The sequence below is a fragment of the Quercus robur genome, chromosome 2, assembly GCF_932294415.1.
Source record: "Quercus robur chromosome 2, dhQueRobu3.1, whole genome shotgun sequence".
NCBI classification, from domain to species: Eukaryota; Viridiplantae; Streptophyta; class Magnoliopsida; order Fagales; family Fagaceae; genus Quercus; species Quercus robur.
The window spans coordinates 39,189,155-39,214,073 of NC_065535.1; the positions used below are offsets into that span (position 1 = coordinate 39,189,155).

At 39.2% G+C, this 24,919-nt stretch overlaps 1 protein-coding gene across 1 annotated transcript; it reads right to left on the minus strand.

The window, feature by feature from the left end:
• Window positions 1-16,748: 16,748 nt before the first annotated feature.
• LOC126706483 (phosphatidylinositol 3,4,5-trisphosphate 3-phosphatase and protein-tyrosine-phosphatase PTEN1) lies at window positions 16,749-23,292 on the minus strand. Its single transcript, XM_050405980.1, has 8 exons — window positions 23,049-23,292; window positions 21,571-21,889; window positions 21,252-21,428; window positions 20,472-20,585; window positions 19,059-19,247; window positions 18,299-18,535; window positions 17,905-18,006; window positions 16,749-17,346 (listed from the first exon to the last, which is right to left on the minus strand). Exons 2-8 carry the CDS (start codon window positions 21,847-21,849, stop codon window positions 17,200-17,202), a joined length of 1,245 nt encoding a protein of 414 aa, XP_050261937.1. The 5' UTR covers window positions 21,850-21,889; window positions 23,049-23,292; the 3' UTR covers window positions 16,749-17,199.
• Window positions 23,293-24,919: the final 1,627 nt, after the last annotated feature.

The following is a 24,919-nucleotide window of genomic DNA, read 5'->3' on the forward strand; positions in this document are numbered from 1 at the left end:
ATAATTTTCTTCTTTTGGTGCCTTTTCCCTAAAAGCCTTTTATTGACTTTCCGTTTTGGGGTGTCTCTAAAGAGCTAACCTCTAATCTCTCTTTCTTCAAGGCTTCTAAACCTCACCCTTTTCAGACTCAGCTTTTTTGGCTGTCTTTCCTTTTGTCATTTTCCCCAAGTGAGCCGATTTCATCCCTGCCAGGTAGAAAGTTTTCCCAGCTACTTCCCTTCATGGTTTTTCTTCTCCAAGCTCCCCGAGGTACTAGCCCCTTGTTCATGAATTGTTAGTCCCCAAGCTTTCTGGTTCCTTTCTGCATCATTGGTTGGCTGATAAGGACGTATCTATTCTTCGTTTCTTGTGTTTCTTGGCACTCCTTTTAAGCTGTCTTAATCTCATCCTAGTTTTGCTGCACATTCCAAGGACCCTGAGCTCCTGAAAGTCCTTGGGTATCCCGACCCAGTTCTTACCACTAGACTCCCTAGTGATTTTTTGATCTTGGCGGGCTGGGCCTTTTTCTTTCTTCCCTTCGTTTCATGGGTCCTAAGGCCCATCCATTCGTGGGTCTTGGGCTTAGATCTTTTTTAATGGATTTTAGGCCTACCATCTTTTCCCCTTATTGTGAGCTCAACCCTTTTATTTATTTATTTATTTTATGGAGTTCAACTCACTGTGACATTTTGGGCCTTGGTGCAATATTGTAACTTTTTAGACCTCAACATTTAGCCCCCTGAGCTTGTGGGTTGCCTACAGCCCATGTGTAAGTAGACCAGAGCCTTTAATTTCTGTAGGGATTCATTCTTCACTATTTTAATTATCCTCAAGGTCCCCCCTCTTCTTCCTTCAGGGTCCTGTCTTTTCCGCTACTTTTGGGTATCCTGGTTTTCTTTGCATGTTACACTTCTTTCTTTTTGTAACTCCCCCCCCCCCCTTTGCACGGGACGTGGCAGTTGAATTTTGGAGCGAAATCTTTTCCATCCACTTCTCACATTCCCCATAACTCCCATTAATAACTGTCAATAATTCTCCTTTTTTAAAATTAAATTTTGGCAACTGGTGCACCTTTCCATACATCGTCTTCTTTAACTGCTCTTTGCACCATTATTGTAGTCACTTCACACTTTCTTTTTATCTTCTAGAGACCTTTGTTTCCAAACGCATCCCCTTTCTTCCAATCACTTGGTTTCTTTGTTTCTTTTTCTGTGTTTTTCACGCCTTTGACTTCCTTATTCCTCAGTGTATTTGCCGCTCCATGGCTTCTTCTTCCTCACAAAAAAGAAGGGAGCGCACTCTTAGTCCTTCTGAGGGCGAAAGCTCCTTTGGGTCTGCACAGGGTGAGACATAAGGGGTCACGAAGCGCCCAACTTTCCCTTTATGGTACCCCTGGTACACCCCTAGCCTATTTTTCCCTCAGGTGTCTCATAATGAGGCTCCTCCCTCCCCTCACACTTGGGTGTTCTCTGGCCAATCGGGGTTTGCCAGTTCTGCCCAAGTTCCAGATCCAAGGGAGATTTTAGATATTCAAATTAGGCAGGGATCTCAAGAGGCTGTTCCCATTTTCTTTGATTTTGTTCCAAGGAAGATCACCGGTTGGCCTATTTGGGTTGACAGGGAGCTTTCAGATGGTGAAATTGTTAGTTGCTTGGAGCGCGCTGGGATCCTGAAATCAATAGCAATTTCCTAGAATCTTGAAGGTTTTAGAGATACCAAGGGCCTTAAACACTTGGTATGTCGTTGATGCCCTCATTTCACACCTTCTTCTTTTCTGTTAGTGAGCTTACTATCACCTTGGAGGATGTGGTCAATAACTTCCTCCTCTCGGTGTTTGGAGATGAAAATCCTTTTGACATCAGTCTTTCCAGTGAGGATCTTGAAGTGGAAGACAAACTATTCAGTTATTTTGGTGGGCGTACTGCTTCTCTTGGTGGAAAACCAGCCAGAATGGGCAAGTGGGTCATGAACCTTTCTCGAGAGAAGGATAAGGTAGTTAGGTGAGTTAGGTTCTGGGCACTATAGTTCAATAAGTTTTTATTTAACGAGTTCCCCAAGAACGGGGTTAAGTCTATTTTCTTCCCTTTGGCAATTAGACTGGCCCAGGGTGCTCAGTATCCTTTAGCCCCCATATTCTTAGGCCATGTTTACTCCCAATTAGATTTACTTCATGGGGATGAAGCCAAGGGCGATTCTTACTATGCTATCACTTTATTTCTTCACTGTGCCATTCTCTAGGTATTCATGTGGGACCGCTTTTCTGTTACTTTGGTGAAGTGTAGGAGTTTAAAATTTGTAAAAGATAAGTTTCAGGAATCCCTGAATGTGATTAAGGGTTTGTGTGTTAGTCCTACTGACAACCACCCCATCATTTTTCGTTAGGCCAACTTGAAAGGTGGCAGCCTCAATTTGGTCGAGTTGTTTGATTAAGTAGGGCACTTGAGTTGGAGTTCTCCTCGAGAGTTCAGCCTCGAGTTTGCCTATGATTCTGTGTTGGCCTTTTTTCTCAACTATCCAGGGAATACCTTTGATCTGCGTCGTGGGGATGAAGGCAGTTTGGCCTACTTGGCTTGTATCAGTCCCTCATGGCTTCAGGTGGTCCTAGGTACACCCACTATACAGCACACCAGGTACTTCGGTAATTTAGCTTTGATCAAGACATCCCACCAGTGTTTAAGGATATAGTACCTTCTCTTCCTTTTCTGGATTCGTTCCTAAGGCTTCAGGTCTTTTCTTATTGATCATGGAGGAGTTCTAAATTTGTTGTGCCAAACTCCTAGAGGGGAGTCTTTACTTCCAGTGGCTTTGCTGGTTACTGGAAAAGAGTTCAGAAGTCCTTCTCGGACTTCATTGTTTCTAGCAAAATTGGAAAGGTTCCCGATCCTAATATTCTCTCTGCTCCTACCTCCAACAGACACCTGTCCCTCCCTACTGCTAGCATTGTGTCTGCTACCATAAGCAGCAAAATAGGATTTGCGGAGTGGCATGCTTCTAGGGGTGGTTGGGTATGTTATACGCATGATTTTCCGGAGACTTGATCAGGGTGTGACCTCATTGTTGGTGCCTCTTCTGGTGTGCCAATTAAGAGAGGGGCAGTAGAGGCAATTGGTGCTACCACTCCTGTAGGCAAAGGTAAAGAGAAAAAAAATTAAATAGGAAGTTGTTAAAAGAGCTGAGCTTGAAGAAAGTGCTGAAGGTACTGAGGCTGGTCCTGAGACTAAGAAGTGGAAGACTGCAAAATCCTAAAAACAGTTAGTCATTTCTAAGGAACCCGAGAGAATGAGCCCTCCTACAGTTGGAAAGGAAGTTAGCCACCCCTTAATCCCAAGGACTCGAGTGAAGACTAAGGTAGAGTCTTCTCTCTTTCAAGTTCCTATGAGTTCCTCAGCCTAGGGTTCTTCGGGGTCCTTTGATTTCATACCCCAGTCTCCCTTAGGACCCTCTGGGCGTACCCGTAGTAGACAAAAGACCTTTGGAGAATCTGTAGAGAGAGAGAAGGGCAAGGCCTCTTTCCTTATTCTCTCTTTTATTTTGCAGTAGTTTATTGTTCTTGTTGTGTCTCTCTCTTTCTCTTTTAACTGATGAATGGTCAGACCCCAAGAAAGGCAAGAGTTAGTTATCTGGTGATGATGTGGTATGGCCCTTTTCCATTTATGCCTTTTCTGTTCGCTTCCATTCTTTTTTGGTGCTGTGTACATATGCCTTTTGTGATGTTTTGCCACTTGCTTTTCTTTTCCTTTTGCAGGTGGAGGTACCTCCTCTCATAACTGGTGGGACTCAGGTGAAAGAAGTAATGACAACTTCCTCTGCTGTTCCCCAGGCGTGGAAAAGAAGCCCCTTAGTGGTGATATGACTGGGGAAGTTGGGCAACCAGTGAGGGATGTCTAGCCCATTCTGCTTTCTGTTCCCTTGACTGCTCAAGATCCTGAAACTCCTCAGCAACCTATTCCCTAAGATCCCCAACCCATACAGACTCTCAGTCCTACCAAAACTGTGTCACTTGAGCCCATAACTGAGCCTGCGTTAAGCAAAAAGTCCTTGGGGATGCGTTTTCATCCATACAAGCAAGTGAACCTCATCCACCCCTTATAAATATGCTTAATCTTATCTCTTTTATCTTTTCTTTTTTAGGGTTCTCGTTTTCTCCTCCCTTTTAGGTCAAACTAGTGTTCGATCTACCCTTGAGGCCTCCTCTTCCTTGGAGTCAGAGGGTTCTAAAAGTGCGTGTTGTCCACCCTCACTGTACTTTGTTGAGGTCTAAAAAGGATCATGGTGAAGGAAGCCCAAAAGAATGAGTCAAGCCCAAAAGGAAAAATTAAGCTAAACCCAAAGTAGCAGATGCAGGAAACCCATGAAGGAATAAAAAGGCCCAGGGGATCTTGAGGCCCAGACGAAGAAGCATCCAAAAAAAGAAGAAGAGAACCACGGCAAGGGATAAGAAGCGAGGATCCTTAGGAACCATCAAGAGGCGCGGATCCCTTCAGGCACAAAGACAAAAGAAGACTAGGACAGCTCGAAAGAAAAAAGACAGAAGAAGAAAACAAGAAACAAAAGCAAAAAGAACGCGAGCGCCAGTAGAACCCAGCGACCTCTCATGGCACAGACAGAAAAAGTCTCGGGGAACCAGAATAGGGAAGCACAAAAAAAAGAATGATAACAAGCAGCTTTCAAGTTGGCAGAACAAGATTCCGCCCAAATGGGAAAGAAAAGGGAAAAGTGGAAAACGCCAGAAACGGGATGCCGAGAAGGGCATACCTCAGCACATCCCAAAGAGGATGGCCAACCAGGAACTTTCAAAAGGATCAGAGCTGAAAGAAGGAAAGAATGAGAAAAAACGGAAATGGGACTTATTGAGATGATGGGTACAAGACATGCTCTATTTGCAAAAGGGTAAAACAGGGGAACCAACGGTTCCCCGGGAAGACCAAAAACTCCATTATAAAAGGAAGGGATGGGTTGCGAAGAAAGGGCGGCGAAAAAAGAGAGAAACACAAAAAAAGAAGAGATTTTCCAGAAAAACTATCAGTAAAATCTGTGGTGAAGAGAAAATACTAAGGGAAAAACAAACATTGCTTCCCGGTATCCTGTAAAAGCCACTATTGCACATACTCGAATTCAAAGAGAATCAAACTTTGCAAGTTTTGAAGGCTGAAATAGCCATTCAAGACTGTAATTTTTGAGCTTGATTGAACCTTGTATCACGTCCTAGTGAGCTTTCTGTAATTAAACAGACAATGTATTAATGAAATATGCTTCATATTTTCCAGGATCCTCTCAGCATTAATTTTTATCGCTTTGCTAATCTTGTTTCTTTCTGAATTTACCTTGTTAATTTTTTGGCACTCTTCGATATCCTTGCTTGTCATTTTTTATATTTTCAGGAGCATCTCCTGTATACCACTTGATTCTTAAACAGCTCGTTAGCTGCGGTGAGTCAAGGCCCGGTTCACCAAACCTTTTATTTTGGCCCAAGATCCTTGGGCTTGTGTGCTAAAGAAAAAAGCACTCTCACATACTTCCTTCTCCTCATTTTTTCATACTTCTCCCTTGCCTTTTCCTTCTATGGCGAAGCCCCTAGTATCCTTCACTTCCTTTAGTAATTTTGCCAAAATTTCCTCACCCTTTTTCCAAGAAATCAAAGGGGCAAGTGGAGGAAGCTCTACCTCAAGAAGCTGATACTGGTTTCTTAGCTGTCTTTTACCTTCCCACTTTACATTTCTTCCTTTATTCTTTCCCCTTTTTGAATTTTGTCTACTTTTGTAGGTGCTGACATAGGTGTTAAGGGTCCTAAGCTCGTAGTTCCTGAGGTAGCTGTGGAATCTGCTTCTGATGTCCAGGTCGTTGAAGCTTAGGTAGGGACCCCTTAAACCATCTAGAGGGTTGAAAGCTCTCTAATTCCTGAGAGTGGAGATACAAAAATGGAGGAGGCTCCAGGGGTGACTGTCTCGGATTCTGGCTCAGGGCTCCCTGCTTTCCTGGCCCGCTTTGATCTCCTGGAGTCAATAGCCTCCCTGCAAGCCACTTTCATCGCTTTGGGCCTCCCTTTGGTAATTTCTTATGCTTCACTGTGCCATGGAGAGCCTACCACTCTTTGGAGGAGCTGTTCAAGGTCCACGGGTACTTCACCAGTGGATTCAGGGGAGGCGTATTCTTAGGCAATATTTTGATGGAACTCCTGTGTGTTGTTTTGATTTCCCTGAGGGACTCCTCTCCTGATTCCCTGTCTGAGGAGAGGCTTTTGGAGTGGAGAGGGGTGGTACAGGATCTTGTGGAGGCCAAGTTCAATCTATCTTTCCTACTGGAGTACTTGCGATCCTTAGCCCATATGCTATTCCAAATGAAGATTTCTAAGGACCTTGATGCCGAGATTGCTGCTGTTGAGGAGGCCCTGGCCCGTGCTCATAAGGTTTTGCAAGATTTGAAAGTTAAGAAGCAGCGTTTTCTTTCCTCGTCACTTGTCACTGTGATTCCTTTAAGAGGTTCTTTGTTGGCCGGCCTTATACCTTAGTTCCTAGCTTCCCCCCCCCCCCCCCTTTTTTCCGGATGTATTAGTTTCTTTCCCCCTTTTTTTTAAACAATTAAGGCTGTATAAATTTATCTTTACTCCTTGCTTCTGAACAGTACTCCTTGCTTCTGAATAGTACTTCTTTTTTTTCTTTGCAATGTGGATCTGTTTTCTTAAAAAAAAAAAAAAAAAAAAAACTTACTTCTAGCTTTAACAGTATGTGGATCTATTCACAATGTGCACTTTGCTCTTTATTTTGCTGCTTTTCTCTCCCCCCCCCCCCATTTTTTAACTGAGTCTTAAGCCATGGTTCCTACAAGTTTTGTAGTAGGTCCTGGACTAGGTACCCCAATAGTTGTGTGATTACGTGATACTGAACTGGATACATTAAATGTTCTCTTTCCTCTCTTTTTTTTAAGAGAAAGTCCCAAGTCATGAACCAGGCAAACCTTTTTTGACAAGTACTGGGCTAGATATCCTAGGTACTTGAACTAATTGTGGTGTGAGTCCTGGGTTATACGCTAAGGTTCTCCTTCCCCCTTTTTTTGCGTTGACCCAAGTACCCCTCCTAAACTTGCCCATACTTGGGTTATGTGATACTTTACAATTATACGCCTTAGCTATAGTTCAGAGAAAAAAGAAAAGGAAATAAAGAAATTTCATTAAAACACAGCATAGTTATCATACTAAGGAACACAAAAGGGGTTGACAAAGATAGTAAGGATCATAGAATGTCCTCCAACCATGGGTTCCTAAACAACAAGGGAACTTAAACAAAAATCATGATAAAAAAAAAAAAAAGATAAAAAAAAAGAAAAAGAAAAAGATAAAGGCAATGAAAAACTTAGCAGATTGGGGAGCAGGCAAAAGTTCTCGGTGTATTGAGATCTCCCCCTTTTATGCGTAGTATTGTTTCAGCCACTCCCCATTTATGGGATCTGTTAGAACCATCCCATTTTCCTTTGTGAGGTAGTAATACCCACGATCATGATTTGGAGGGTCTTGGAAGATTTTTCCTTACATGCTCTACTGCTCTTAACACCAGCTGCCCTTCAGTGAAGGCCCTTGGGTGTACTGTTTGTGCATATGCCTTAGCCATCCTCTGCTGGTACCTCTGGCCACTTCTCTTTCTTCTTTAAACCCCTTCAGATCTACCAACCTTCTTTCATTATTTGTGTCATCTGGGCCCTCTTGATTTTCTTTAAACACTACTCTTGGCATAGAAACGACTAGCTCCACTGGGCTTATGGCTTCTGTCCCATAAACTAGAGAAAATGGTGAAAATCCCGTGGCTGTCTTCAAAGAGCTTCTGCACGCTTAGAGTACATTTCTCAAGTGGTCACTCCATTTTCCCCTATACTCATGTTTCATTTTTTTTGAGGATCTTCAGCATTACCCTGTTAGTAGTTTCAGCCTAACCATTTCCTTGTGGATAGTACGGGGTAGATCTTTCATGCTTGATGTAATATGCCTCGATCAGGTTCCTCATGTCCTTGTTTATGAACGGGGTCCCATTGTCACTGATCAGTCTTCTGGGGATCCCGAACCTTGTAATGATATGCTCTCAAATGAAGTTTGCCACGGTTGCCCCAGTGGCCTTTTTCAAAGGGATGACTTCTACCCATTTTCTAAAATACTCGGTGGCTACCAAAATCCATACATGGTCGTTGGAGGGAGGGTTTATAGGTCCTATAAGAATAAGTCCCCAAGTGTGGAAAGGCCATGATGTTGTCATATCTTGCAGCACGTTTGGATGAGTATGAATTGCATCTCCAAGTACTTGGCATGCATGACACGTCTTAACCAGTTCCTCGGTGTCTCTTTTCATTGTTAGCCAATAGTACCCAACTGCAATAGCTGCTTGTAGAGTCTTCTTTTCCCAGGGTGACTTCCACAGTCAGCAAAATGGACTTCTCTTGCTACTTCTCTGGCTTCCCTAGGTCCCAGGCATCTTAGGGGATCCCCACTGTACCCCCTTTTGAATAGGACCCCGTTCTGCAAGAAGTATCTGACTACGAGTTTTTTGAGTTGGTGGGCCAATGTCCTGATAGTTGGTAGGGTCTCTTGGGCCAAGTATTCCATGAATGGGGTCCCTCAATCTTCCGTAATAAATATAGCATAACTTTCTTCCTTGTTTACTGAAAGTCAACACTTTTGACATTCCTCTTGCATAGTTGCAATCTCTTTGTTCATATTTGGCTAGTAGTACCCCATGCGCTGCATCCTTCTGTATAGACTGACTTTTTTTTTTTGCAACCCCACAGCTTTCCTTCTCTCTCGTTGATACATCTGGATAGGATCCTCCTGGGTAGCCTCCTATACAGCTCTCCTTTTATCAAAGTGTAATCCTTTAGCTCCTTGATACTTTCTCCATGTCCTAACTCTTTTATTTTTTCTTTGACCTTGTTTCTCCAATCTTGTTGCTCTGATTCTTTAGGGAACATCTTTTTGAGGATCCTTATGATGGAATGTTCCTGCTTACTTACTCTTATCAGAGTGTTTCTTCCTTTGAATGGTACTTGGGATCCTAGGGTGGCTAGTGCATCAGAGAACCTATTCTCACTCATTTGGGCGTACTCCACACTAAAGGTCTGAAATTCATGTTCCAGGATTTGCGCCCAAGTTCTATAGGCTGCTAGACTCTGCTCTCTTAATGCAAAGTTACCCTTCACCTGAGAGACCACAAGATTGAAGTCTCCTAAAACCCTTATATGTTTTACTCCCATGCTGAGTGCTATGGTCAACCCAGTCAAGTATGCCTTGTACTCAGCAGCATTACTCGAACGGGAGAACCCAAGCTTGAAAGATAAAGGCATGGTGTCCCCATCTTCACAACTTAGTATAATTCCCAGTCCATTTGAGGTTGTCGTTGCTGACCCATCAAACCTCATTGTCCACTTCTTTCCCGGGAGCTTTGCTACTACCCCTTCCTTGGGGATCTCCTCGCTTAGTGAAAATTCCTCTTTCCCTAAGAACTGGGCTAGCAGATTTTCTATGGCTTGACTTTTGACAGCCTTAGGGGTCCTGAGGTCAATGTCATATTGAGAAAGTAAGACCAATCACTATGCTATCCTTCCTGTTAGTAGGGTCTGATGAAGGAGTTCTTTTATGGGATGTGACTTAGTTACCAAGAGGATCTGGTGGGTTGAGAAGTATTGTTTTAGCCTTTGGGACACGTAGATAACCACTAGACATGCTCTTTCTATCCTAGGGTACCTGGTCTCGGTATCCTTAAGTGTCTTGCTCACGTAATAAACGGGTTGCTCATTCCCATCATTGTCTTCCTGTGCTAGCAAGGCTCCTATAGCTTGAGAGTTTGATGCTAAATATAGCAACAGGGGTCGCCCACGTACTGGTGCTTGTAAGGTGGGAAGATGATTCATGATCTGCTGGATCCTCTGAAAGGCTTCCTGCTGCTCGATTCCTCAAGTGAACTCAGCTCCCTTTTTCAACAGTTTGGATAAACCACTTGTGACTGAGGCCAATCTTGACACAAACCTCCTGACGTAGGAGACCCTCCCCAGGAAACTTTTGAGCTCTCTATCGTTGTAGGCCTTTTCATTGTTACGATGGCTGTGACTTTGGCTAGATCCACACTTATGCCTCTATGATGTACTAGGAATCCAAGAAACTTTCCAACAGATAATCCGAAGGCACACTTCATAGGGTTCATATGTAGTAAACTTCCTGCACCTTTCAAAAACTTGTTCAAGTATCTAGAAATGTCCTGCCCTGGTCTTTGATTTTACCACAATATCATTCACATAGTCTTCCATTTCCTTATGCATTATATCATGGAAGATAGCTGTCATGGTTCGCTGGTACGTGGCCCCTGCATTTTTAAGGCCAAAGGGTATCACAGTGTAATAAAAGTTTCTGATTGGAGTTTTGAATGCTATCTTCTCTGCATCTTTGGCAGCCATGCAGATTTGGTTGTACCTACTATACCCATCCATAAACAAAAATACAGAGCTTCCTGTAGCTGAATCTATGAGGAGGTCAACATTAGGCAGGGGAAACTCATCTTTTGGACATGCTTTGTTCAAATTGCGAAAGTCCACACAACACCGGATTTGTCCATTCTTTTTCTTCACAGGTACTATGTTGGAAAGCCACTTGGGGTGCTGGATGGGCTTGATAAAACCGGTCGCTAGCAGCTTCTTAACTTCTTGAGTTATTTGAGCTTCTACATCAACATGAAAGACCCTGGCTGGTTGAACTACCAGCTTGACTCCTGGGTCTACGTTGAGAGAATGGACCACCAGTCTTGGATCCAGACCAGGCATCTCATCATACGACCATGCGAACACATCCACATATTTCTTGAGTAAGGCCACTAACTACTCCTTCTGTTATGCTGTCAACTAACTACTAATGAAAACAGGCTTCTGGGATCCCAGCTCAACCCCAAGATTATCTCTTTGAATTCTTCCTCGGGTTGAATTTGTGCTTCCTTAACTAGGTCCTCTAGGATTTCTTCTCGAGCCATCATACAATCCGGTGGTCTAGGACCCTCCTGCATGATGCATCCTGGCCCCGCGCACCTTCATAAACAAAAAATTAACCTTCCTCTAGGTTCCCGTACTACCACGCATTCCCAGGATCCTAAGAAGCTGGGCTCCCTCTTTTGCCTCTTTCTGTCCAAGAGGTTTCTCAGGTCACGGATACCCCCTCTTTCTTCTTTTTCTAAGACAGGTGCTCCTGGGGTCCCCTGCATGGAGCTTTCATCATCTAGTTCCAACTTGTCATAAAATATTGTCTCCACGAAATTCACTTCTCCTTGGCTGAAAGGGTTAGGGTTGATAGGGATCCTTCCATTCAATCTCCCCTTAACACATTGATGGTACGTGGAAGGTATAAGGCGGTGCTTATAGAGCCATGGGCATCCCAACAGAACATGGTAAGAAACTTCTGAGTTAATCACGTGAAATCTTGATAGGGCTACTATTGGGCTTACTATTAAGGCCAACTGCACGTATCCCTCAGTTGATTCTGCTAATCCTCCAAATCCTGTTATCTCCATCGGAGCCCCCAGGATCCTCTTGCTAGTTAGGCCTACGGCTTCCAGAGTACTCAGGACTATAAGGTTGAGTGATGCACTTGTATCTACTAATACTCTTCTAACTTGGACACCGTATATAGTGGCCATCAGGTAAAGGGGCCTACGATAGTCTAGATGCTCAACCTCCATGTCCTTATCAGTGAAGGTTATTACATTGGTTGTTTTCAAGTAAGCTTGACTAGCATGGGATTTTGTTGTGAAACATTTCATCCCTGAATCTGCTGCTATACTCATGAGGGACTCTGTGGCCACCCTTCTTGCTTTTGGCCTAAACTGATTGAATAGCGATCTGAACTTAGGGTTCTTCTAAAAGGTCCTGACTGTGCTTGGATGGAAGGATCCTTTCAGATTCTTATGCTTCAACCAGGTTTCCATGGATCACTACAGCCACCACCCCTTTTCCCTTGTGATTAGGCAGAGGGTTCTGCTGTGACTTAAATAATGCTCCTAAGTGCAGGATTGTTGTGAAGTAATAACTTGGTAAGTCCAAGATCGAATCCACAGGGAAAAGGGAATTGATTAGCAAACCACAAGACAATAAAACTAAAATAATAAAGTTTAATTGAAGAGATTTTTGGTAGTTTGGTAAAGGCAATTTAAATTGAGTGAAAATAATAATATATTAAGGTGCTAAGATTTAGGGATCCACACACAACACATTTATTGATATTCTTAACAATATTTATTTTATAACTCAACTAAAATTCATACGAAGGATGATTTTAGTCGGATGATTTAACAATAAAAACTCAAGAATTAATTGTCTAAGGTAGTTTCATGCAATTGATTGATTTTAGGCAAAACAAAACTAGTGAATTAGTTCGTAGGGAATACTAAGCATTTAATGTGCCCGGAGTCAATGATAAATCAAAGGATTATACAGAACTAAACACTTTTCTAGATGAGTAAAACAATAAAAAACATAAAAACATAAGCATTAAAATCAATAAATAATTGTTAAGAATATACCAATAAACGGTTGGGTTCCACCCCTTGCCTTAGCAAGGCTTCTAACAAGCCATAACACAAATAAAACTCTAAAAACTGTAAAGAAACTTTAAGAAAACCTAAATTATGTTCTACAGTAGCTCCCCCTGAATTTTTCCCTAAAAAGCTGATAAATAGGTCAAGGAATCCTATTACAAGTTGAATTCCCGTTTGGAGGAAATCCCAAGTTTTTAGGCTCCACTTAACCAACATTTTTGGCCCATTTAAATTCATAATTAAGACTTTTGGTAAACTACAAAGTTGTAACCCTTTAAGTTATCTTTCCAGCCCAACTTGAATCACCTCGATTGGACATTGGAGCCAAAAGTTATGCTCCAAATACTAACTGGTGCATAGGCTGGAATCCTAATCCGAATTGGACTTGGATTAGGTGCAAATTTCCTTTGATTCCTTACTCCAATTGGACTTGAATTTAATTGGGTTGGCCTTCTTTGACTTCATCATGGCCCTTGTAAAATTAAAGTCCATTAGCTTTCTTCTCTGCACAAATCCATTTATTTAATTTCATTATCCTACAAAAACAAATTCATGCATTAAAATTCAATTAAGCACAAAATTGATTATTTAGCATTATTCCAAAACCAATTATAAAATGCATGAATTAACTCAAAATAAGTATGATTATGCTTTCTAATAATGATATAAATATGCAAAATTAAGCTATTATCAGGTTCCTTTACACTTCGGGTTTCTTTTGAGTGAGCTCCAAGGTTCCCTCCCTAAGCTTCTTGTGAAAAAGCCTACGGAAGGTCCAACAGCCCTTGGTAGAGTGCTTGACATAGTTATGAATCCTGCAAAACAAGGGATTCTTCCTTGCTTCCTCAGTCGGTGGCCTGGACATAGTAAATGGCCTGACAATTCCATCTCCAATCCATTTATCCAAAACATGATTCAATTCCTCTGTAGTACATAGGATCACAGGTGATTCCTTGGCAATTTTTCCTTTAGGTCTCTTCCTATTTTCTCCTATTGATGCTGTCATGGCCTGGGAAACTGGCACTCTCTTTGTCCTCATGGTTAATGCGATCCTTTTAGTTCTTTGTAACAGATCAGCAAACTGGGTTATGCATAGATTTTCGAGATTAAGCCTGTAGTCAAAAAGCATGTTGGATATGCAGGTCTCCACGAGCTCCTTTTCTTCATGGTCTCCATAACAGTCTAGAGAAACGTCTTCAAACCTTTTAATGAACTGGATAAGATCCTTTCCAAGCCTTTGCCTCACCATCTGAAGGCTTTGGAAGGTAACCTCGTCCTCACCTAGGTAATATTTTGCTTAGAACCTTTCCATCATTTCATCCCAGGTCTTAATGGACTCAGGCCTCAGGGTGGTGTACCATGTATATGCTCTATCCACTAGGGGCTTAGCAAACTCCCTTAGACATAGCTCCTTGTCTCTTGTGTAAAGGCCCATAGTGTGAATAAATCTACTCATGTGTTCCACAGTACTTCCATTTCTTCCATCAAAAGGATGGAACTTTAGGGTTCATATCCTTTGGGATATGGCTTGCCAAGGAGCTCTGGCGGGAATGGGGGATCTCGAGAAAATTGCTTGAGGATCTCCAAGAGTTTTTCCCTTTCCTATTCCAACAGGGCATTAACATCTACTAGCGTGAGGTACTAGGGGTTAGCTCCACCTCCTACCGCCGACCCTCCCTCTGGTTGGGCTTTATCTTGGTTGACCATAGGCGGCGTTATCCCTGATTTCTTGGGTCCTACCCTCTTTGATGAGGTGGATCTCTTACTGCAAATCCTTCAGCATTTTTGCCATTCGGGCCATAGGGTTTGGCTCCTGCCCTGCGCGCCTTTGTCCTGAGATGATCTCCTGTTCCACCAGAGGTACTTTGTTCCTTTGTCTAGAAGCTACTTCATTTTCTCCTACGGGCTCGATGCCGCAAGTGGCACATTGGTACCTTTGCTGTTCCTTGGTCTTGGAGATATGCTTTGCGAAGGGACTACTTCTTCCCTCTCCTTTACCCAGTCCTCAGTGGAGTCGTCAAAATGTAAAAGTCCTTTTTTTGGACAGTGTCCAGGCCCAAGTAGAAGCAAGGACCTGGGGCCTTTACTTATTGTTTTAAGAGACTGGGATTGGTTCACTGCAGCTAAATGGGCTGATTACAAACCGAGTGATGCACAGAACAAGAATTCTACAATACATACATACTACAAAATAACGTTAAGGATCTTTAAAACAATGTGAGATATTCCTTTACTTTTCTTAATTGTGTATTATAATATGCTTACTAAGACATGTTACAAGGTCTAAATAAGCTAAAAAATAACAGACTTAGATGGCTCTCCAAGTCTCTAAGACTTGCAAAGTTTGAATTCCTTTGAATCCAAGTATGTTCTATAGTGGCTGTTTGAGAATACTGGGTGGTATTTTCCTTTCTTTTGCTATTTCGTTTGAATCTTTAACAGAATTTTCTCAATGATTCTATTCTAATTCACTGTTGCTGAATACCCCTTCACTGTTGGCTACTTCCCCCTTTTTAAGTGTCATTCTAGGGTTCCGGGGTACCATTGATTCCTCTCATTTACTTTCTTGGGTACTAGAGTCAATGTTGTGCCAGCAACTTTGGTGGCTGGTCCCTTCCTTATTTCTCATAATTTTTTTCTTTTGATGTTTTTCCCCCAAAAACCTCTTGCTGACTTTCCGTTCTGGGGTGTCCCTAGAGAGTTGACCTCTAATCTCTCTTCCTTCAAGGCTTCTAAACCTCACCCTTTTCAGACTCAACTTTTTTGGCTACCTTTCCTTTTGTCATTTTTTCTAAGTAAGGCGATTCCATCCCTACCAGGTTGAAAGTTTTCCCAGCTACTTCCCTTCATGGTTCTTCTTTTCTGGGCTCCCCGAGGTACCAACCCCTTGTTCATGAATTGTTAGTCTCCAAGCTTTCTGGTTCCTTTCTGCATCATTGGCTGGCTGATAAGGACATATCTATTTTTTTGTTCCTTGTGTTTCTTGGCACTCCTTTTGAGCTATCTTAATCTCATCCTAGCTTTGTTGCACGTTTTGAGGACCTCGAGCTCCTGGCAGTCCCTGGGTATCCTAATCCAGTTCTTACCACTAGACTCCCTAGTGATTTTTTGACCTTGGCGGGCTGGGCCTTTTTCTTTCTTCCCTTCATTTCATGGGTCCTAAGGCCCATCCATTCTTGGGTCTTGGGCTTAGATATTTTTTAATGGATTTTAGGCCTACCATCTTTTCCCCTTATTGTGAGCTCAAGCCTTTTATTTATTTATTTATTTATTTTATGGAGTTCAACTCACTGTGCCATTTTGGGCCTTGGTGCAATATTGTAACTTTTTAGACCTCAACACATGTACACAGTAGAGAGTCGAACTTGAATCCAATTTTCTTTATCAATAAGATGTGAATGAGAACAAAATTTTTCTCACAGTGAATGTACATAGAGGTTTAATTTTGGTGAGAAATCATATAGAACACACAGATAATAAGCATAATACAATGTGGCTTCAATTTAGCCTTACTTTATAATAGAAAAAAGTCTTAGCTCCAAACTAATTTGAAGCGATCTACCTACAACCCACTATATGGCAATTGAAAAGCCATCTATGTGTAAGTTTAGTTATATGAATTTTAATGAATTATATGACTTGTTAAAATAATACAAATGGATAATCTAAATCATAACTTGTTTAATAAGTAGCTATCGTCATGTAGTTGGTTGAAAGAGATAGCTCCAAACTAGTTTAGGGCTAAACTTTATCTCTTTATAATTTGATTTCAACTCTCTTTAAAGGACAAATTTTGCCTATAAACTAGTTTGTAGCCAGTGGCTACAAACTCTCACTAAAAAACAGACTACATATTTTGAAAATCTAACTTTTAGATTGCATGTTTTTTTTTTTAAATATTTTTAACATGTATGTGGATTTATTAAAATTCACATCCAATAAAAAGATACAGAAAGAGTTTATAGTCATTGCCTACAAACTACTTTGTAAGAAAATTTTGTTATCAAAGAAAATTTTGTTATCATTCTTTAGTTGCTGTTGAACTTGAACACAAGCAAGCAAAATAGCCCTTTTCTTTTTTAGGCTTGTAATAAAAAGAAAAAAAACAAAACAAAATCATTACATAACACCAAAAGAATTACAAATTGACCGTCCGGTCAAAAATAGATGAGGAAATGGTAATGGCTCATTAAGATTATGAAATGAAAGTGCCCCCCACAATCTAAAAATAAATAAAAAAATCCACAACAAAATTCACATTTGATAAGACCTACCAAAAAGTTAAGAAAAAAATCTCATTTCTGCAATACACTCTGAAAAACTAAAAGACAGCCAAGACCCTCGTGGCTCTATTAGTACCTAGTGTTTTCAATGGAAACATCTAAGGTTTAAATCCCTCCTCCCAAACTATCGAATTGTTAAAAAAAAAAAATGTCGTTTTATTCCTAGTGCCTTCCGCCAATTAAAAATTAGACGGCAAGACAGCCAGATGCATCAGGGTGTATACTGTTAGTAACACCAAAGGGATTTACAAAATGGCCCACTTTGTGAGAAAATTTTGCGAGGAGGAGACGTGTTTTAAATAAAATTTTTTTTTCTTGTTTTAAAGAAATTGTAAAAATGAACCAATGTGATCTCTTTTAAACAAATCTCTGTAAAGATTTCAAAACTAGTCATTACTTGCAACATCTTCATCAGATGAAGAACGTAATGAGTGCTTTGCATTAGCTGGACCAAATAGCAACTCCAAGCAGAAATCAGGCCCACATATTGATCTTCCTTTTTTCCCAACTTTATCCAATTCCCCCATAGTGAGCTGCAATTAATGTTTTAGAAAGTGTAAGATAAGTATGTCAAAATCAACTCCAAGCAGAAATCAGAAAAAGTGTCAGCTTACGCTTCAGCATTGAAAGGAGGTGATTATAGTTTATAACAACTTACTGATGCAAAAAGCACCAATGTTACTTATTTCAGCTTTACTTTGAGATACCAGATTTTATTTTTAATTAATTTTATGATTGAATTTATGGGTTGGAATCGTGGCTTCAAATAATCCCTGAAGCCTATTAAAAGGATGCTGCAGTGCAAATTGAATAAGAAATTTATTATTAGAGAATCTTTCTCTTGCTTGGAGTTGGTGGTGATGCAATTAAGGTGGTGGTATTTTAAGGTTTTCAGGCAATTGTTTTTTAATATTAGAAACTGTTCTCTCTTTTATCTCTATTTTTCTACACCTGTCCTGTTCTGCATCACTTTCCTGAGTAACTACAGTTCTAATAAGGGTTGTTTATTAGCAACTAAGAATTCTCTTCTTATTATTATAGATAGAACTTAGAAGGCAGACAAAGCCCTGTGTAAATAACCATAACAGTACCTGTAACAAGCTGCTCCTAATAAAAGCTGTATTGAAGCAACAATAGAAAAGTCGACCTCCAAACATTTTTTCGTAGAATATGACGCGCACATCACCGGTAACCTGTCCAATCAAATATACTCAAATTAAGACTTTGGCATGGAACAATTAAGTGGCAAGGATACAAGCTTCCTTAGACACATAAGCTGTCACAAATTTCAATAGGTTCTCAAATTATAAACACTTTGAAGAAGTGGCAATGATATCCAAATTTCCCATGAACCAAAAGATTCCAGATGTAAAGATGAATTTTTTTTTTTTTTTTTTTTTTTTAAAACATGTAAATGTCTCTCAAGATTACTTTATCAATCATACTCAATTCAATACATGTACGCATAAGTCATCAATTACTTACACGTAAAGGTTGAACGAAATAATGGTCAAGGCATGTTTTCTGGTAGATTATGGCATTTTCAGTGTCCATTTGGACGACACGATTTGGTTCTTTTAACTCCAATTCCTTTTCTTCTTCATCACCTCCAATGAAGGATAGATAATACCGTGGACTGCTACCTCTTTGATAACCCTTCTTAACTTGTCTGCAGCTACTCCGTAAAACTTCCACAGATGGACGGTACAGCTGATTGGGTATCTGTAAAAAAAGGGCGATGATAAAGTTATTGTGAGCAGATAAAGAAAGTAGCTAACCAAATAATATTCAAATCTTACAGATTGGTTCAGAAATTAGAGGATCAAAATAAAGAATTCTTGCCGGGAAACAAACAAGCAAAATGGGAACAAAAAAGAAAATAGCAACTGCATGCATGCTTCAAGACCTGTTAAGCAACTTACTTCTCATCAAAAAACAAGATAAAAACATAATCCCAAGTTCTGACATAATGGAATAACAAAGTCACAAGCTTTTGAAAACGAGTCATGTGAATTTCCCTTTGATGAATTTTAGAAAACTTGAAAACAACGATAAAGATCAGAGTTAAACTTTAACCAAGAGCTGAAATAATTGCAGAGTACATTCAACTTAATTGGAACAAAAGAAAATCTTAATGAAGTTTCAGTGTATCATGATTTCCTTATAAAGAATTACAAAGATTTGCATATGAGAAAACCAAGTCCAAGTCAGATCATAAAGCCCTTTTTTCTCTAAGAACTCTTACCTCTTGCATTTCTGAGACCACAAAGAAAACTGTGTCAACATTAACCATGTCATAAAGTCGAATCCGCCACAATTCTCTGCTACATGGTTCAGGCAAATTCACATCTGGCAGTCCATTAGTATTTCCCCCAGGAGGTGAAAGTATACTCTCCCAGTATCCCACATAACGGCGTTGGCTTGGTATCGAGACCTGTGCAACATATGCAAAATAATGCATTCATTTATCAACTTATGGTCAGAAAATATTCACACCATCCATTAAAGAACAACGACAACAGCCAAGTTTTGGTTCCAAAATTTTCGGTCAGCTATAGATCGTTAAGAGACCATTCAACGTCACATGTATTCTTTTTCCACCATTCACTATCCATTAAAGAACATTTGCAGAAAACATATAGGACATTGCACAAAAGTTCACCCAAAAAAAAAAAAAAAAAACTGAAATTGACATTTTTCAGCAGATTTCTTTTATACATTATAAGTGGTCTTGAATGTCTTTGTTAGAAACTCCAGGAAATGTCACCTGAAGTCTCCTGATAATCTCACATCCAAAATTCATGAAAAGTTTCTGTTTTTCTCATTCAAACTTTTGATCTGACCTGCTTTCCTTTCATTTCTTTTTTGTTTCTAAACTGCAGTTAGTTTAAATCCTATAGGTTTGATTACTAAATTCTTGAATAGTTTTAAACAATACTTGTCATATAGATTAACGCATTTGTACTCAGTTATAATTTTTAAACAACACTTGTCATATAGCTTTGATCACTAAATTCTTGAGTTTTAATGGATCACTTATAATTCTATGAGTCATAAATGCCCCCGCCTGGGGTGCCTCAACGGTAAGGGAGAGTATCTAGACTAACTATAAACCCAGAAGTCCTTGGTTCAACTCCTAGCTGAGGCATTTCGTGATTTACCAGATGCCTGCTCAGTGGGATGTGTGTAGGCATCCGGGGTTTGCCCCTCAGGGGTGGTCCCACTGGCCCATAGCTTGAGGGGATTCCTTGTCATAAAAATAAAAATAAAAAAAATAAAAAAAAAAAAGAAAAAAAAATTCTATGAGTCATAAGTGTCACAAATTTCAAAAAAATTTGAATCACTTTTGCATCTGAAGTGGTCTTAGAATGACAATATTATATGATGACAATTCCCTTCTTCTAACATCCATAATTTTTGTGTCACTCAAATTCTTATCACAATATTGTCCTGCCTAATTAAAAAAATTCCAAATAATTTCCACTGGCAAACAATTCAGAATTCTAAATTTGTCAGTAACCATGTCAGCATAGGTTTCACTGAATGAAAGGATCTGGTTTCAAAATTATCAAGCGGCTGACATTGCATTTCACTGCCACACAACAAAATGATAACTTTGGCATTTTAACTTGTTTGTGTTATACCTAATATGACTTACTCCTTCATTATTGGTGGTCCGTCTATCTGCATATAACTGAAGAGCTGCATCTCCAGTCATGCCAGTGTACACTAGATAGGCACATACCATTAAGCCTGTTCGACCTTTGCCTGCCTGCAAAATTGTAGTGAGAACCATTTACACTAAGGCCAAAAAAAAAAAAAAAAAAAAAAATTAATGTTTCACTAAAATTATGAAATCCAGGTTTCTAAACAGATATATACAAAGTTTGTGCATTGTATATTCAATAATTATTTTGAAACAATGGACTGTGTTCAGTGGTCATCAGCAAGTCATGCCACAATGCAATTGTATGGAGATCCATTATACTGTTGCACCAATGAAGGAAACACATGGGAATTATATAACCTGATCTTTCAGTAAACATACTAAAGCCTCTTGTGTATCTTGATATAGTATTTTGTACTTACTAAATGAGCCAAACAAATCTAAGCTAAAGAAATTATTACAAACCAAAGAATGGCAAGAGATATTTATGCTACATGCCAAGCTGCTAAGATTAATAAACAGTAGAATGCTACAAGGATCTTAAGTTGATTATTGAGGTCATGCAAACCAGTCTATGTTTTGTGGTCAGCTAAGTGGCTAGTGGAGTTGTAAGTATTGAAGCTACAATGACTAGATTTTTTAAATTTTACCATAGAAAATTGTAGATTTATCAAAAACGGATATAGGGAAAATGAAAACCACAGGAAATTGAAAAGATAACAAATAAACGAACCCTCTTTCAAATTGAAATGGCAAGTTTGCAACTATTACCATGCAGTGTACAGCCACAATATTTTTTGGATCACTTGATAGCCATGAATGTACACTTTCACAGAAAATCTTGATCAGTTGGAGAGGGGGAACATGGTTGTCATCAAAAGGATATAACTCCACTCGGCCATCAAAATTTGATGGATCATAAGTTTCTTCTATACAAAGATTGTAAATCTGCAAGATTCCATCAAAGAAACATTATATTTACAGAGAGAGGGGAAGAAAGAGAAACTCTATCAGTAGTATAATGCCAACATTTGCGAAGTAAGCAAAAGTGAGGTGATATAATAGATGAGTCAGGGTTGAATGTGTGCACCTTATAATGACCCTGATGTGTCATGTCCAGCACAGACTTGACCTGCCAAAGAGGATTACGAAACATTGCTCGCATACGTTCTGCAGGGAATGACATTGCAAGCACACGATCTGTGATATATGACATGTCAAGATCATAACCAGCAACAAGCATGCGCCTTCGTTGCTTAGATACCATGTTACGGATGTAACAACTTGTGCTGATATAATTAATCAGATGATGCTGTATGGTAAGTTCTTCATCCTGCCCTGGCCCTTGCTTTGAAACTTTTAACCCCATTTGGCTAATTTGGCAAAGCAAATTATAGATGATAATATACCTGTTGAAGAAAATTTAAATATAAGGTATCTTTCTATTCCGAACTATTAAGCCCAAAAGCATAGATTTTGGCTTTCCACAGTTATCAATATTTTTCTGAAAGTGACGAAAGTTCTCTTATCCAATTGACTAAAGTTAAAAAGGTCAAAATCAATGCACAAAGCTCCCATTTTTGCAGAGTTAAGAGAAATGATTTGTAGGTAGCCTTACCCCAAGATGACTAGAGTTGTAGGAAAAAAAATTGCTAAACTTATTGAATGTATGAGAAGCTCTATATCAGTCAAAGACAAACATTTTGATAAACCTGACCAACAATTTCGAAAGGATGGTTGGTCATCTTTAACTCTGTAATTGAGTAGGCTGAGGTGCTATGCATCATTTCTTTCTTTCAATAAATTCTTTATTAGCTACTTAAAAATATATAAATAAATGAAATAAATTCTTTATTAGCTGCAGTATACAATTGCAGAGTCAATAAACATTCAGAAGCATAGGGCATTTGACTATTTGAGGAGATATACCTATGATTTATCAATTGTGGCCGATCATCCATCTGAAAATAAAGTTCAACAGTGGCTAATCAAATGGCTTCATAAATTTTTTTTGATTTATTGAGATGATTATCAAATCTTTTTTGGCTAAGGGTTGAGATTGGAACATCTTCATATTATGTCACAGGCCATTTAATGTCACTTAATATCCATTTGATCCCTCTAGGAAATATGCAATACCTTGAAGAAACAGAACCACTGGAAGTCCCACCATGAAATGCCAAAATTGCTTTACATTTCAAAACAATTCCACATATTGTAATATCTCAAAGTAATTAGTGTCATCGTTATGAACGCACGATAATAACATAATAAGTATAACAAAACTTCTTTCAATGGTTAGTAATTCATCCACAAACCTCCCGCCTCTATAACTCTTATTTAAAACAAAACGAACTTCAATAAAACAAAAATAAAAATCATAACTTTGAATCATTAAAAAAAAAAGGCTTAAAACTTTTTCATGTTCCAAAGCTTTCTCAAAAATATAACAAATTGGAGGTCGTGAGTTCAAGATCCACTGGGTGCGCGTAACAATCATTAAACAAAGGAAAATGGGCTTTTTTTTTTTTTTTTTTTTTTTTTTAATTATTAAAAAAAAAATTGTACCTGAGGTGAACATGAAGCTTGTGATTGAGTCACTTAGAAATACCCCCAATGAAAAAAGAAAAAAGAAAACCGAGAGGGAAGAATAGAAGCAAATCCTAGGGTAAATGTATAGGAAATGATAAAACCCTAGAAAGTGCTATGTGAGAGATGAGGTAAGGGAGGGCGGGAGGTGAATATGAGCTCCTCCATATTTTGGGAGTCCAAAGAAAAAGATTGGAATTCATTTTGTGCTAATTTTGTACCTTTTTCCCTCAGCCCCAAATTTGGAGCAAATCCGGCCGAAAATTTTGCCCCTTTTTTTAATTAAATAAATAAATAAATAAAAGCAATGGATGAAATAACATATTTTAGATGACTATTTCGTTTTGTTTTTGTTTTTGTTTTTGAAAAAATAAAATAAAAAAGCAGACCTTGACCGTTGGAATGAATGGCGGGGAGTTTTGGTTGTGCAGGGTAACTGAAAATGTTTAGGTCATGTTGGCTGTTGGGACATGAAGTACCTCCCTTAAGGTTTTTTTTTTTTTTGGTAAAAAGGGTCTTTCTTTCTTTTTAATTTTTATCGAGGAGAAAGTATGGTGGGAAATTATTAATAGAGAATCATAAATATGTTTCTTTAATAGTATTTTCGACTAAGTTAGAAATTAGATTCTTTAATTTTATCAATTAAAATCCTAAACTTATGAAACCATTTCAATTTGAAGCCCTAGCTATCTTAGTTATTCATTTATATCATTTTGGGCAATAACGAAGAAGAGAAAATTTGTATTTCATCTATATAACCAACTTCAATTTTTTGGCAATCACTTTCTCACTCTACCCTAAATTTTATCTCTTAACTATCTTTATTCAATTTATACCAAATCAATTTATGAACAAATACTAAGTGAAGTAGAGTCTAAGCAATTAATGGTTTCCCACTTTTTTTTTATGCCCCATTACAGCCTAAATTTAAAATAATGAAAATGGTCAAATATTTCAAATTAAAATGATTTCATAAATTTGAGACTAAATTGATAATATATATATATATATATATATATATTGTAGGGATGAAGGGTCCGAATAAGAAATTGGGCTGTGGACCGCGCCCGAGGACGTCAAATAGTTCAAGGACGGATAAGTACTAGCAAAGGCAGATAGATTATTGGGCCACGGAAGAGGTCTGGTCATGATGAGCAGAAGACATTGTCCGAGGAGCAATCTCTCCTCGGCCAACAAAGTGGAGGCCTAAAGTCTGACCACCCATCAAGTACTGGGTAGTAGGCAATCATGTTGGGGAGGATAAGCTTTAGAAAGAGATAAGTCAATAAAGAATTAAGAAATATCTGGGAAGAAAGCTGCTACCACTACATTGAATGCTCTGCATCTAACCCCCTGGTCGCATTAATGTGGAAGTAATACCTGAACAGTGATTTTCAGCCTTACAGCTACCTACAAAGATTTTAGGAAGGTGCTAATGGGACAAGTATCAAGATTATCAATCTGATCTGCACGTGGAGGGCTGAGATGAAAGAGGGAAAGGGAATATAAAAGGGAAGGACTCCATTACAGAAGGGGATGATTAGAAAAACCAGAAGAAAAATCACTGTGTAACCTAGAACTGAAATTTTTGTATAAGTCTAAGAGAAATATATAATAATAGACCTTCCTCGGACTTGATTGAGGAGCACTTTCTTTTTCAAACTGTTTGTTTTGTTCATCTTAATATTAACTAGCCTATTGTGATCAACATCCTAACTCATTGAATGTTCAGTAACAGGCCCACTCTTTAACAAATTTATTGTTTTGGGCTCATTAGGCCATTGTCTAAACCATTTGGGCTTTGGATCAAATCATGTCCTTACATATATATATATATATATAAAAGATCT

What these genes read in the sequence shown, in the direction of transcription:
- LOC126706483 (XM_050405980.1), bottom strand. Translation starts at nt 21,849, where the DNA reads ATGGGGTTAAAAGTTTCAAAGCAAGGGCCAGGGCAGGATGAAGAACTT. An exon ending in CACATCAGGGTCATTATAAG is followed by an intron (nt 21,429 to 21,570) that starts GTGCACACATTC and finishes GGAATCTTGCAG; the next exon opens with ATTTACAATCTTTGTATAGA. An exon ending in TGGTCTCAGAAATGCAAGAG is followed by an intron (nt 18,536 to 19,058) that starts GTAAGAGTTCTT and finishes CTTTTTTTACAG; the next exon opens with ATACCCAATCAGCTGTACCG.